At 46.0% G+C, this 12,364-nt stretch overlaps 1 protein-coding gene across 3 annotated transcripts in view; it reads right to left on the reverse strand.

Annotated features, from left to right (window-relative positions):
• Positions 1–11,804, reverse strand: part of NPL (N-acetylneuraminate pyruvate lyase) — a 28,183-nt gene extending 16,379 nt beyond the window's left edge. For 2 of the 3 annotated variants that reach the window (XM_006025381.3, XM_025206161.1), the window contains exons 1-5: positions 11,677–11,804; positions 10,666–10,734; positions 5,336–5,409; positions 4,933–5,020; positions 2,519–2,576 (exon numbers count right to left, since the gene is read on the reverse strand). In XM_006025381.3, coding sequence (XP_006025443.2) covers positions 2,519–2,576; positions 4,933–5,020; positions 5,336–5,409; positions 10,666–10,734; positions 11,677–11,729 — 342 coding nt within the window. In that variant the 5' untranslated portion in view covers positions 11,730–11,804. The remainder of the gene's footprint in view (positions 1–2,518; positions 2,577–4,932; positions 5,021–5,335; positions 5,410–10,665; positions 10,735–11,676) is intronic. The other variant, XM_014520726.2, reaches the window with a different exon arrangement.
• Positions 11,805–12,364: the final 560 nt, after the last annotated feature.

The raw sequence follows: 12,364 nt of genomic DNA on the forward strand, positions 1-12,364 counted from the left end.
AGGGATTCAGCAGCTTGCCTGCAGCTACTGTTGTAGAAATCAAGAAGAGCTGGCAAATCAGCACTTGGCTCCCTAAGATTTTTTTAAAATTCCTCCTTCCGCTTATTTACATGACCTGGATTCCCACCCCTCCTGAGGCAGTTACCCAGGAAACAAGTGATCTTGTTGGCTACAAATGTCCAACTCGGGATCCTTAAAATTCTAGTTTATTAGGCGGATTGAAACACCGTAATCATAAACCTTGGGGCTGGTCCCCACACACACATGCACACACATACACACACACAGTAGCAGGCTACAGAGTCAGGTATACCTATCCTACAAGCGCTGGAGTCTGTCGTTGAGGCTTCTTTCAGCGTGGTGTTATCTTCCAGAAGGGGGTCGCCGGCTGGTCCTTCTGGCTGAACAGGTCTGGTCGAGTTGGAGATCAAAAGGGTGCCACTGAGGGTCACTTTTAACTGCCTTTTATCTGTCCCTGGCAGACTTTGGTGACTCCCCAGTTTTCAGGTTTGCCCAATCCAGGGGTCATTGACCCTTGTGGGACTTCCCCCCACCTCGGTGGCTACTGGATGGCATCTGTCAGCTCCAGGGGTCGTCCGCATGTACATGCAGGTTTGGGAGTCCGTTGATGAATTTAGAATAGGGCTCTGGGAGCGGTTGATCTGGAGACATTCAGCCCAAAAGTTGGTCTCTGGCGTTGATTAACTCAGGCCAGGGCTTCTAGCATTTGATCAGTGACCTTTAGAGATTTCCCGGTTGTTACATTGTCTTCTATTGAGTTCTTCCCTTGGTTGATCTGCAGCTTCCCAGGTGTTAATTGCTGTGTGCTACCTTGTTACACATTCAATCACTGATTCACTGGCTCTTTCAGGGGCTAGCCTGATACAGGGAAGGACAGTTTGATTCCTGCCCTTGTTAACATTGTTACAATGTATAACTTACTAAAACACATTTAGTTGAAAGTTGAAAGGTGAAGAGTATAAAATATAAGCTACAAATGCCATGGCACACAAATAGATAAAAATACCAAACTACAAGGGGAGACACAAAATGCGCACACACAAATTTTAAAACACAATTCCTTATCTTAAAGTGAAAGAAAGAGGAAGGAAGAAAGGTAGAAAAAAGAGAAACATATCCAAAGAAGGGAGAGCAAATGCAGGCAAAAGGAAAAGGGGGCTTTCTGCTACAATCTTGGCTTGAAAATTTCTCTGCATCCTTGCCCCTCATACAATTTCTGAACAACCATGGCTATAACATCACTTTTACACTACCACATGCATATACGCATACACATAGGCAAGGGATAGCCAAGAAAGAGGAGTGGGAGGGTCTGGAAGACCCACAGGAGATAGTAAAGGAGAAATAATTGAGGGAAAAAAAGAAAGGAATGAAGGGGACATGCGGAGGAAGCCAGGAAAGATATGTTATATTCAGGGATCTAGATACTACTGGCAGCTAGTACTTTTGGGTTGCTACTGAAAAGTACAATTGGTCTAATTAACTTTTCCTAATCCAACAATCACTGTAGTATCTGCATGTCACTAGCACAATACACACAATGTATTTTTGTGCAACTTATGCTGAATTGGGGGATTTGTTTGTGTAGGACAGCAGTAGACCTTCAGTCACTTATATTTTCAGGTTGTCACCCTTTCTCGAGAAGCATCCCATTTTTGACAAGAGATTCTGAATCCTGCACACCTACCCAGCAGCATGTTAAAGAATCCCTGAGACTCTTCAGGACATAGCAAACACCATGATGCAGCAGTAATAAAGTGACATCAGGACAACCACCTTATAACAAGCTGATGGACTTTCAGAAGGGCTCTTCCAAGCCTGTGTTCCTTAAGTTAACTGCTTAACATAAACCTTCAAAATTACAAACCTTATATTAAACCTATGCACAACTAGAGTATAGTTCAGGGCAGTCAGGCTGGCCTCTCCAATTAACTAACTCACAGTAGCCTTACCATCCCAGGTTAGCCGGGATTTTTCCTGAAAATGACCCATGGTAAAGCTATTGACATAATTTAAATTATTACTGTGTTTTCTGACACACAGAATGCCCTGAAATATGCACATCTTGTTTGTGAAAGGTAGAATGAAGACATTTTTTTCCCCCAGAGCTATGGCCATAAAGAGCAGGGACACAGTCTAATCTTCAGGTGACTCAGCCTCTTTTTCCTGCTTAGGTTGTGAAATAGGAGGGGAGAGATTAGGAGCAGGTAGCAGAGAGCAAAATTGCCCTAATAAAGGTTAGTAAGGTTAGTGGAACATCAAAAGCATGATGTTCCACTAATCGAAACGATCAGAACCATTAAATCAACAATCAGGGAAATGTTGGTAAAGCAAACCAGCTCAATCGGATTAGACTCAGCATTTGTGTACTCAAGAATTAAGAAGGTCCTCCAAGATGGAGAAGAGATGGTAACTTGCATGTAAACTCGGGGGAAACAAACAAATACACAAACAGTAAGATAAAGGAAAGGGGTTAGGAAAAAAATCATATACACACCAGTTCTTTTGACTCTGGTAGACTTAATGCTCCCACGTGAATGATCACATGTTCCAACCTGTACAAGAGAAAAAACAAAGAATCATGGGAGTTTAGCATTGGTGAAGGGTACCAGCGAATTTGGCTCCCCCACACCCCTCCAGCTCGGTGACTGGTGCCTTCTGGGTCTGGTGGGGGCACCTGGGGTCCCCTTGCAGCCGATCGCTGAACCGAGGTGGCATGGGGGGCCCCCCTGCGTGCTCCCCAGTGGGACCGGAATTAGTTCTGGAAGTGGACCAGAAGTAGTTCTCGTCCACTTCTGGGTTCGCCACCAAGCATGTGGAGGGCCGCCCCGCATTCCCGTGGGACACTCCATGCACCCCAGCACCGCAGCATTCACATACCGCACCTCCTACCTCAAGGTATATAAAAACTTTTAAAGCTGTGTCTGTGTCCAGATTGCTGATTCTCTGAATCAGCATTGAATCTTCAGATTCGGATTCTACCAAATTGAATTAGGGCAGTGATCCGAATCAACGAATTGAATCGCTGCCCCTAATTCAGGCCAAATTTGAATCCAAATCAAATAGGGCCCGTTTCGCACACCCCTACTGTACATCTCTGTGAAGTGCTATCATTCTAATTCATGGTGCTTGACACCACTTTACACAGATAAAAATGAATGTGCAGAATATCTATCGTGTTCAGCAAATTTGGAGAGCTAATCTTAAAGCGGGATAAAGAAACACACATTATTTTTTCAAGGGAAATGTCATATATTTTTAACAAGAAACTAAACCCAGACTTCTCTTGGGAACATACAAATCACACACACTCTCCTCATCCTACCTTCTGAAATATTTTTGTCTTCTCATTTCTGCCCCACTTCCCAAAGAATAATCTCTAAAAGTTAAAGCCAAATAAAAACTTTCTGGCAAAATGTTTGTTTTGTTTTCACTGGTACAAACCAGTTCACATCACCTACATCTGACTGTCTCCCACCACTATGAGGACTGCCAATTCCCTGGCTGCAAGGAGATAGGAGGAAGGAGCTGGAGCATTCCCATCCCTGCCCAAATGTCTTGGAGCAGGAGTAGGGGGAGGATGCAGAGGGGAGACAAAGCCCTAATCAGTCTCCCTCCTCGACTGATTTCTCCCACTTTTACCTACACGAGTATGATGTGGCCTAAGGTCTATAAAATGCTTCCAGGTCTTTGTGTTGTGCTAGCTGATCAATATTCAGCTTTCTGGAAGCTGCTCCATACCTGCCCAATCCTTGGTACTCCATCAAGAACATCATGCAGTGCTCTCTGTGAGCAGAGGAATGTAAGACCAGAAAGGGCATCCTTGGTCATGTGTGCCCATATGAGATGTAAGGCAAGTAGCCTTGTCTATCCCAGAAAATTCATCCTATGCTGATAATAGGGGTCAGCAACAGCTGTAGTAAAACCAACAGTGAGCATGGTTTAAATTCAATGTGACCTATGGCCAGCCACACACATGGCCGTTTTACGAACTGCAGTGTACCTTCTGCACCTAAACTTCCAACAAAACAGTTTAACATAGGCCCAGCTGCATTTACTGCTGAAACCACGCAATAGCAGGTAGTTTTCTTAACTGGCAGGACTTATAAGTGCTGTCTCTCTCCCCCTTCCCTCCTACTTCTTACTCCTTACACCATTCCTTCATTCCACAGAGTTATCATCTTGCCTTGCTAATTCTGGACACCACATTTGTTGCCAGCTCCTTTGGCCCGTTGGTTTTCTCACTTTCTGTGTCCCTTCCTTCTCTGTTCCACACCCCCTGCTTCACTTTTGGCACGGGTGTCAAAGAGGGCAAAGATAAGCAGTATAATACTATAAAAGATATCACAAAGGGAGGACAGAATAGTGATTAGGGGATTGCAACTTGGGTCTCTGAAGACCTGGACTTCCTGTGTCACTCTAGGCCTTGATTCCACATCTAGAAAATGGAAACAGCAGCATTTCTTTACTTCTCAGGTGTGTTGTGTTCAATATATATATACACATATTGAAAGACTGTGAGGTGTTGCAATATTGCTTTTACACAGGCCATGTTAATGGAGATAAAAAGATTTCTTGTGTCACATCACTCACTTCTTTCGCTATTCTCAAATCATTCTAAAAGGACATCTCCCAAAATATCCTTCCTCCCCTTCACTAAAGGAATGGGAAGAGAAGACCCAGAAGCCCTCTCAGGAGGGGAAAAGAAGTCAGTGATTCATGGATGGCTGAGTCAGACAGGACTACAGTTATTTGTTTTGACACTTCTAGCAACATCCTGATAAAGGGGCTGGGAAAAGAAAATAGGGGAAGTAACTAGAGGATGTGACTTTGCACAATTAAATCAGATCTCGCTGCTTAGGTAAGCAGTTATATTTAGGCAAACAGAAATGTTTTCCCAGAGATGCTCACTTTTTTTTCCCTTGATTCACCCATTCTTCTGCCAGCTGCTTCCTCTCCTGGGAGCTCAGCGCCAGCCCTTCTCCTGTTGTGCCATTCACTGTTTCAAACAGAACACGACACACTCATTAAGGTCTGGCCAACCTGCAGAAGCTATGCCAATTTTATTCAAGGCATATCTTTACATTTTTAGAAAGCACTGATTTTAAAAAATGGTTCCTTTTATTCTATCCTGTACAGAACTGGAACTTTGGGCAAGAGCAGATCCTATAAGTTTAGATTATGCTCTCTTTCACTGAAAAGCACATTTTTATAATACTTCCATCCCCTTACTCCATCTCATCTTGGCTGACAAGACACAGTACACCTGTTTCCCATGAGAAGAGGCACAATGTAATTTCTAATAAAGACTTACCAAAAACATTTTTCACTCCCTGCTTATCTACCAGGTAATCCACATACTGACCAATCACAGACAGGTTAATTTTTCTGAAATAAAAGAAAATAAAACAGGAAAGGCTATAAACAACATTTGTATTGAAGGAAGCCCTGTCCAAGTCCAAATACTAGTACATTTCTCCCTAACACACTGGAAGGGACACAAGTATAGACTGTAAACCAAAAATCTCACATGCTTTCATTAGGATTTAAGGAAAACTCTGTACATGAAGCATCTAATCAGGATACTATGGACTGAGACTGCCGAGTCTAGAAAGTGTGCTGTACATCAGGGGTGTCAAACTCATCTGGCCCATAAGATGATCTGAGGGACAGACTGGGACCCACCCCCTGTGAAGTAGCTATGATGCTAAGTCCAACCCACGTGCCATACACACAGCATGTGCCAGCCCCCAGGGCTGGCATAAGGTACACACTGCCTGCTGCCCACAGCGCATGGGCTGGATCCAGCACTGCAGACAGCACAGGGCATTGGTCCAGGGTACTGCATGCAGCCTGTGCCCTGGACCCTCTGTGCCACCTGCACTGCCAGGTCTAGTCCATGTGCTATGGGCACCATGCATCCTGTACTGACCCTGGGGGCTGCATACCTGGGGGCTGCATAGCAAGCCTTGCGGCCAGCATGTGCTGCCTGACACGTGCTGGACTAGCCATGCACACTGCATACAGCAGGGGCTGGCATGGGGCACATGCTCCAAGTGACCACCCCTGCATGCTGACTCCAATGCTGGTGGGGTACTACGTGGAGCATGTGACCCATGTCAGCCCTCTGTGCTGTGTGCAGTGAATACAGCTGTGTGCCACATACAGCATGCACTGGCCCTGGGGTGTGCTGTGCATATGGCCTCTGGGGCTAGCACGGTCCATGCCCTGCCCATAGTGCATGGGCTGAACATGTTACTGCACATGTTCCATGAGATCCAGGGCACACGCTGCATGAATCCAGCCTGCATGCCACATGCAGTGCACAGGGCCAGGGCTGCTGCGTGGGCTCCATGGGCCAGTTCCAGTCTGCAGGCCATGTTTGACAGCCCTGCTGTACATGAAACCTAATTTGGGGTTTCTGGAGCAAGAGTCTAAGCCTAATGAAACATAAACCTAGATGTCATTGTTCTGTCATTGCTACAGGGTATTAAACGCTGTATTTTTCCTCCAAGGTTTTAATACATACACTTTAAGCTTTCCAAATTCTTCCTCTCAGTCATGACCCTTTTAAATCCTCTGCCACAGTGGCCAAGCAAACTGACTCCTGGAAAGAGGTAATGAACATAGGTAGGGACCTACTGAAATTACAGCAAGAATGCACTATGGAGCAGCTCCTTTAATCTGGCTATTTTCAATGCATGCTCCACCACCCTCCCTCGACTGGCAGAGGGGCCCCGGTAGCCTTGCTGCTGATCAGCCAGGAGGCAAAAGCTACGGTTTTAAATATGCTGGGGTTTTTGCCTCCCAGCTGATCAGCAGCAAGCAGCAGGACCATCAGGGCCCCCGGCCAATCAGGGAAGGTGGGGGGAGGGGGGCATGTGGCAAAAATAGCAAGATTAAAGAAGCCACTGAAGGCATAAAAAATTCATAGGAACGTGGAAGTGGAAGGGACTTCCTGGGCCACTGAGTCCTGTCTCCTGCTATTGCATCCTATAATTCCATTCACAAACTGATCGAGCTTCATGGTCAAACTCATTACAGTTTCTGACTCCACTTTTTTGGGAAGCTGTTCCAGAACCTTGTTGCTCTGACGGTTAGAAACACTTCTTCTCCTTTCCAGCTTAAAATGTAGTCACAGACAGTGCTTACACATTTGTTCTTGTCCCAATACTATCCTTTACCTTAACTCTTTCTTCTCCTTCTACGGGGGTTCACCACCAAATTTACAGATAACAATCAGATGCCCTTCTAAGCCAAATAAGCCAACTTTTTGCCTTCTCTTGCAAGATACATACTCCATTTCCCTGATCATCCTTCTCTGCACTTATTAGATTTTGAAATGATCTTCCTTATATGTGGGCAACCAAAACTGAACAAAATGTTCCAGATTATGTTGTACAATGGCTTGGTATATCTCTATCTCTACTGGAAATACAGGTTTCCCTTGCTTTATGCTGTACATGCAATCCTGGAAAGCGGCGCAAAACTCAAATTTGCATAAAGGGAACCCACTTTACAAAGTAACAAATAGGGATACGTTCCAAGACCTCAACTGTACTGGCCCCCAGACCCATTTCTACCACTTTTACAAGACAATTTTGGTACTCACCAAAAGCAGACAGTACACACAAGCAGAGTGTGATGGTACCATAATGGGGGTGGCAACTACAGAAACGTGTTGCAGACAATGAGCGAGGAGCACAGATCCACATAGGAGACTACATTTTGGTGCGTATCACTCCCACAATGCACCGCACAAAGCAGCTGACTGCAGACTTCCACCACACCAATCACATAAGAGTGAATTTACCTCGCATATAACACATTTTTGGTATAAAAAGGGTCATCGCATAAGCATGAATTTGCACATACACAACACGCATAAAGCGAGGGAAACCTGTACCTTCTTTGATACAAGGTGGGACTGTTTGCCTTTTCACATCATATTGGAGACTGACAGTCATACTGTGATCAACTATTACCCCCAGGTTTTTCAGTTCTTCCTCATTTCCAACTGAAGAACTCCCAGCTTGTAGCATTAATTCATTTTATTATTCCCCAAGAGCATGGCTTCAAACTAGGTACTACTGATTTTCATTTCAGTCCCAACAGGGTTCATTCAGGCGGCTGACGTGAACAAAATGAATTCTAGGAAGTCTTTTTAGGTAGTCTTTCAAATATGACTGCAAAAAAATCAATGCACTGTCTCTTCTTTACTGCTCTTTACAAATGCCGAGATAAGATAGATTGAACTGAATTCTATTCTTTCCTCTACATCAACAGAACTGTTTGCAAAATTCCAATAATCTGCGCAAATTTAGGCTGGCTCAGGCACAATGGATTGTGCCTGTGTCAACACAGGATAATTTGTCCTTCAGAACTTTTATTGCTGGTCGATACATGAAAGAACAGCTTGTCTCCAAACTAGGCTGAGTTTGAAGAAAAAAAGGCAAGGGGAAATGATGAACTTAACTTTAAACTCAGTATGCTCACTACAGAAACCAGAGAGAAACATGGAACTGTATGGCCCAGAACTGGTTAAAAAAATGGTGACAAATTTCCCTTTCTGAAATATTTTCACTAGCTCAGCAGTGATCCATTTCTGCAGTCACAGAACTAAAGTGAGACCAGAAACTGGTTCCAACATCCTTAGTCAAAGTCTCTCTCACCCTCCCCACCCCTCAGTATTCCACTAGACGGGTCCAGGCTACCCAGTCCTGTGGTGTTACATTTCATTGGTTTGTATGCCTGTCGCTTATAGAGCACTTAGAAGTTATTTAAAAGAAGGTCACAGTAAAAATATTATTATTCACAGCTCCCCCTCCTACTGGATTCTTGGGTACTCACCACCTAACCTCTCCAAGGGATGGCCATGGTCTTAGCTCAACCACAATTGAGACTAAACAAACCACTTTCATCTGTCACAGAACATGCGTGTTTCTCGTATTGTATGTTGTAGCTTAAGAAGCATTAACACTTGAATAGGATGCTCTTAAGTCATGAGTAAAACAGCACAACTCCTGATTCACTATCCTCCAGGAATGGGGGGCACATAACAACTTACTCTGGCAGTGTAAAGAGACTGTAAAGAAGGCAGGCAACATACCCTGCATCCCAACAGTCTCTTTTCAGCCAGCATAGGGCCGACAGTAAGGATTCTGCACAAGTTCTGCTCCTGGCCCCTTGTTTAAGTTCCCCTTGCGAGTCAGGGAGATGGGGAGACCAAAACACACCCTGATGACTACTCTGCTTCCTGAGGACATATGGAAAGGAGAAATGAACAGTTCTGTGGTTATCCAGTTTATACCAGGAGCCAAGAAGCCCCTGCATTAAAGAAAGATATAGATGGCTTAAAATCATCTCTGCCTTTCCCACCCCATCTCACTGTCCTGCTTCAAATGAAAAGATGGGGTGACAGAGAATAGAGGCCTGAGAGTCAAGATTTCTTGTTCCATTTCTAGCTCCACTACACAGAAGCTGTTTGACTCTGGGCTACTTCTTCAGACCCTAATGTTTAGAACTGCTGAACATCTTTAACTACAGTTAAGGAGAATTGCATATGCTCAGCACCTATAAAAATCCAGGCAGTGGCTTCTGCATGGCAGTTCGTTAAAATCAGGGTAATAATGCTTCTTCACCACATAGATGTAATTAGCTAGTGGCTGTAGAGTGCTGTAAATGCCTCCCATGGACATGGCTTGTACAACTGCACACAATTTCAAGGACTAAACAGATAGCATTTGCACAGCTGTTGACAAGTACCCAAGCTAGCCTTCATAATCACAGGATGCAAGCTGCTAATAGCATCTGTCAGCTGTTACCTTGAACCCTCTCTCTGCTCAAACAAAGACAGAATGGGGCAGGCTGTGTTCCACTTGTGACAGAGTGAAATCCTGAATGGTTTGTCTCTCTACAACCCCAGATTACATCTACTTATTTACAAGTCAGAATGATTTTCCCCATTCCCATGCCTGCAAACTTAGCCTGAGTTCTGAAAGTCTAGTTGGAAAGATTCTAACTTGTACTTTAAATACTTTATAGTAATCACTTGTTACACAAATGCTGTGCTAACAAATGCACAGCCTAGAATAGAATACCAGTCATTCTCTCACTACTGTCACACACGTATGCCCCATGATATATGTCAGGGTTGCCAACCTGGGGTACACGTCACAAGTGGCACAGGCAACCTCTGTGTGGCACACCAAAAAATTAGAGCTGGAACAGGCAGCATCGTGGCAGATAAGGCAGAAAGCAGAGCAGCAGATTCTCAAGGAGCCCAGGGCAAGAAGCAGAAACAGAGCAGATCAGTAAGGGAGAGGAGATTGGAGTGGCACTCAGGGAGGATGTAGGGCTAATTTGCAAGATGCCTGCCAAAAATTTTGGACCCCATTGCTCTGTGTCACCCATCACAGCTGGAATGGTAAAGATTGTTAGAAAACTGACTTTTTTTCCCAATAAATAGTTGTAGACAAAGAAGTAGAGAAATAAGGTTCTGGGATAAAAGAGTACAGTACATTCATTCATTGATTCTGTTAAAAGTCAGGATCATAATGCTTCTTCAGCACAGGTATAATTAGCATTAACAGGGGCTTGCCAATTTTGACAGCACACCTTGTGCTGGTCCACGGTAATATTTACCCATCTGAAGTCAATGGAGTGACTGTAGCTGCTACAAGACCCTGCAACTTCTTTTGGGATGCCATTGCGCTGCGGAGAGGAGTCAGAAAGAGACAAAAATATCTATATATTCTTTTGTTGACTGGAGAAGCAGATTCCGAGTAACCTCTGTTAATGACAAAGCTCTACAGTCAAAAGTCCAGAACAAGTGGAATTCACACATTTCTTGGTGGGGGAAGGGGAAGAGATTGTGTGGATCTTGAGAAAAACAAGCAAATGCAAGTACATATATTATAGCAGCAAAGGCTGAGCTTGGGGGAAGGTAGCAACCAGTCTAGGTAAAAAGCAAATATGTTACTACAATGTTTGTGTGTGCACATGTGTGTGCATGTGCATGCAGTTCTCCGTGTGGGTGAACGCATCTGCAGTTCTCTCTGTCTCCATGTGCATATGTGCTTCTCTGTGTGCATGCACGTGTTTCTCTGTATGTGCACATGTGCATGTTTCTCCATGTGTGCATGTGTTTGTGTGTGTGTGCATGTGTTACTCCATGCGCATATTTCTCTGTATGTGCATGTGTGCATGTTTCTCTGTGTCCGCATGTGTGCATTTCTCCATGCATGTGCTTCTCTGTGTGCACGTGTGTGTGCGTTTCTCTGTGTGCACGCATGGGCGTGTGTGTTTCTCCAGGTGTGCATCACTTCAAATCACACCCCTCTGGCACTGACAGCACTTCCATTGGGTCTCTGCTCGAAGCAGAAGTTTTCTATCAGCCCTGGGGCCAAACCCCTCGGTGGGGGCCGGGAAGAAGGCAGGAGCCCCGCACCTCAAGCAGGACAAGGCGGGGAGCGAGAAGTGGCCTGCACCCCCTCCCCCCAACCGCTTCCCCAGTGCAGGGGGTGCCCAGGCAGGCCTGGCGGGGAAGATGGGGGGGGGAGGCAGGTAAAGTCAGGACCAGCCCGGGCGCTGGATCAGGTGCCAGCCCCGCCTGCCGGGCCCCCTGCCCCCCGCAGCCCCTCCGGCTGCCCTCACCTGCTCCGCAGCCGAGTAACCTCCCTGCTCACCGAGCCCTTAGTACTGAGCATGCCCGCCCGCCCGCCGCGCGCATGCCCACTGCCGGCTGCGCCGCCCCACGTCGGGGAGCTGGAGGTGGCCGTGCCGGCCCGGGGATTCGCTCCAGGCCCGGGGCCGGGCCCGCAGGGCCATCTGCCCCTCTCCTGTGTACGCGTGGCAAGGGCTGCCCACACCCTGCTGCTGCTTGTACACTGTGGTGAAAGCCGGGGGGCTGGGGGAGACAGGAGGCCGGGGCTTTCTGCTGTGGGCTTTGCTTCCCCCCCCCCGGCCTTCCTGCTGCAAGTTTTTAAGCCTCCCTCAGAGGCACTTGGCGTTGGCGACAGCCGAGCTTGACTGGGCTGTGCCAGTGCTCCTGCTAGGACCAAAGCTGGAGGCTCTTGGCAGTAGCGGCCTTAGGGGAGGGCAAACCAGGCCCCCACACCTTAGGAGGCCCTGACATTTTGAACCTAGAATATAGCTCCATGTTAACAAACTCTTTCTTTGTAGTATCAATATTGTATAAGATACTGTCATTGCAGTTTCGTGCAATAGGGCAAAGTTAAATTGAAAATGTCTGGCTTGCTTACAGGTCATCAAAATTAAGCCTCAAAGGGGCCCCAAATGACTGTCTAGCTGTGGGGTGGGCAAAATGTGGCCTGGGGGCTGG

The sequence above is a fragment of the Alligator sinensis genome, unplaced genomic scaffold, assembly GCF_000455745.1.
Source record: "Alligator sinensis unplaced genomic scaffold, ASM45574v1 scaffold471_2, whole genome shotgun sequence".
Classification (NCBI taxonomy): Eukaryota; Metazoa; Chordata; order Crocodylia; family Alligatoridae; genus Alligator; species Alligator sinensis.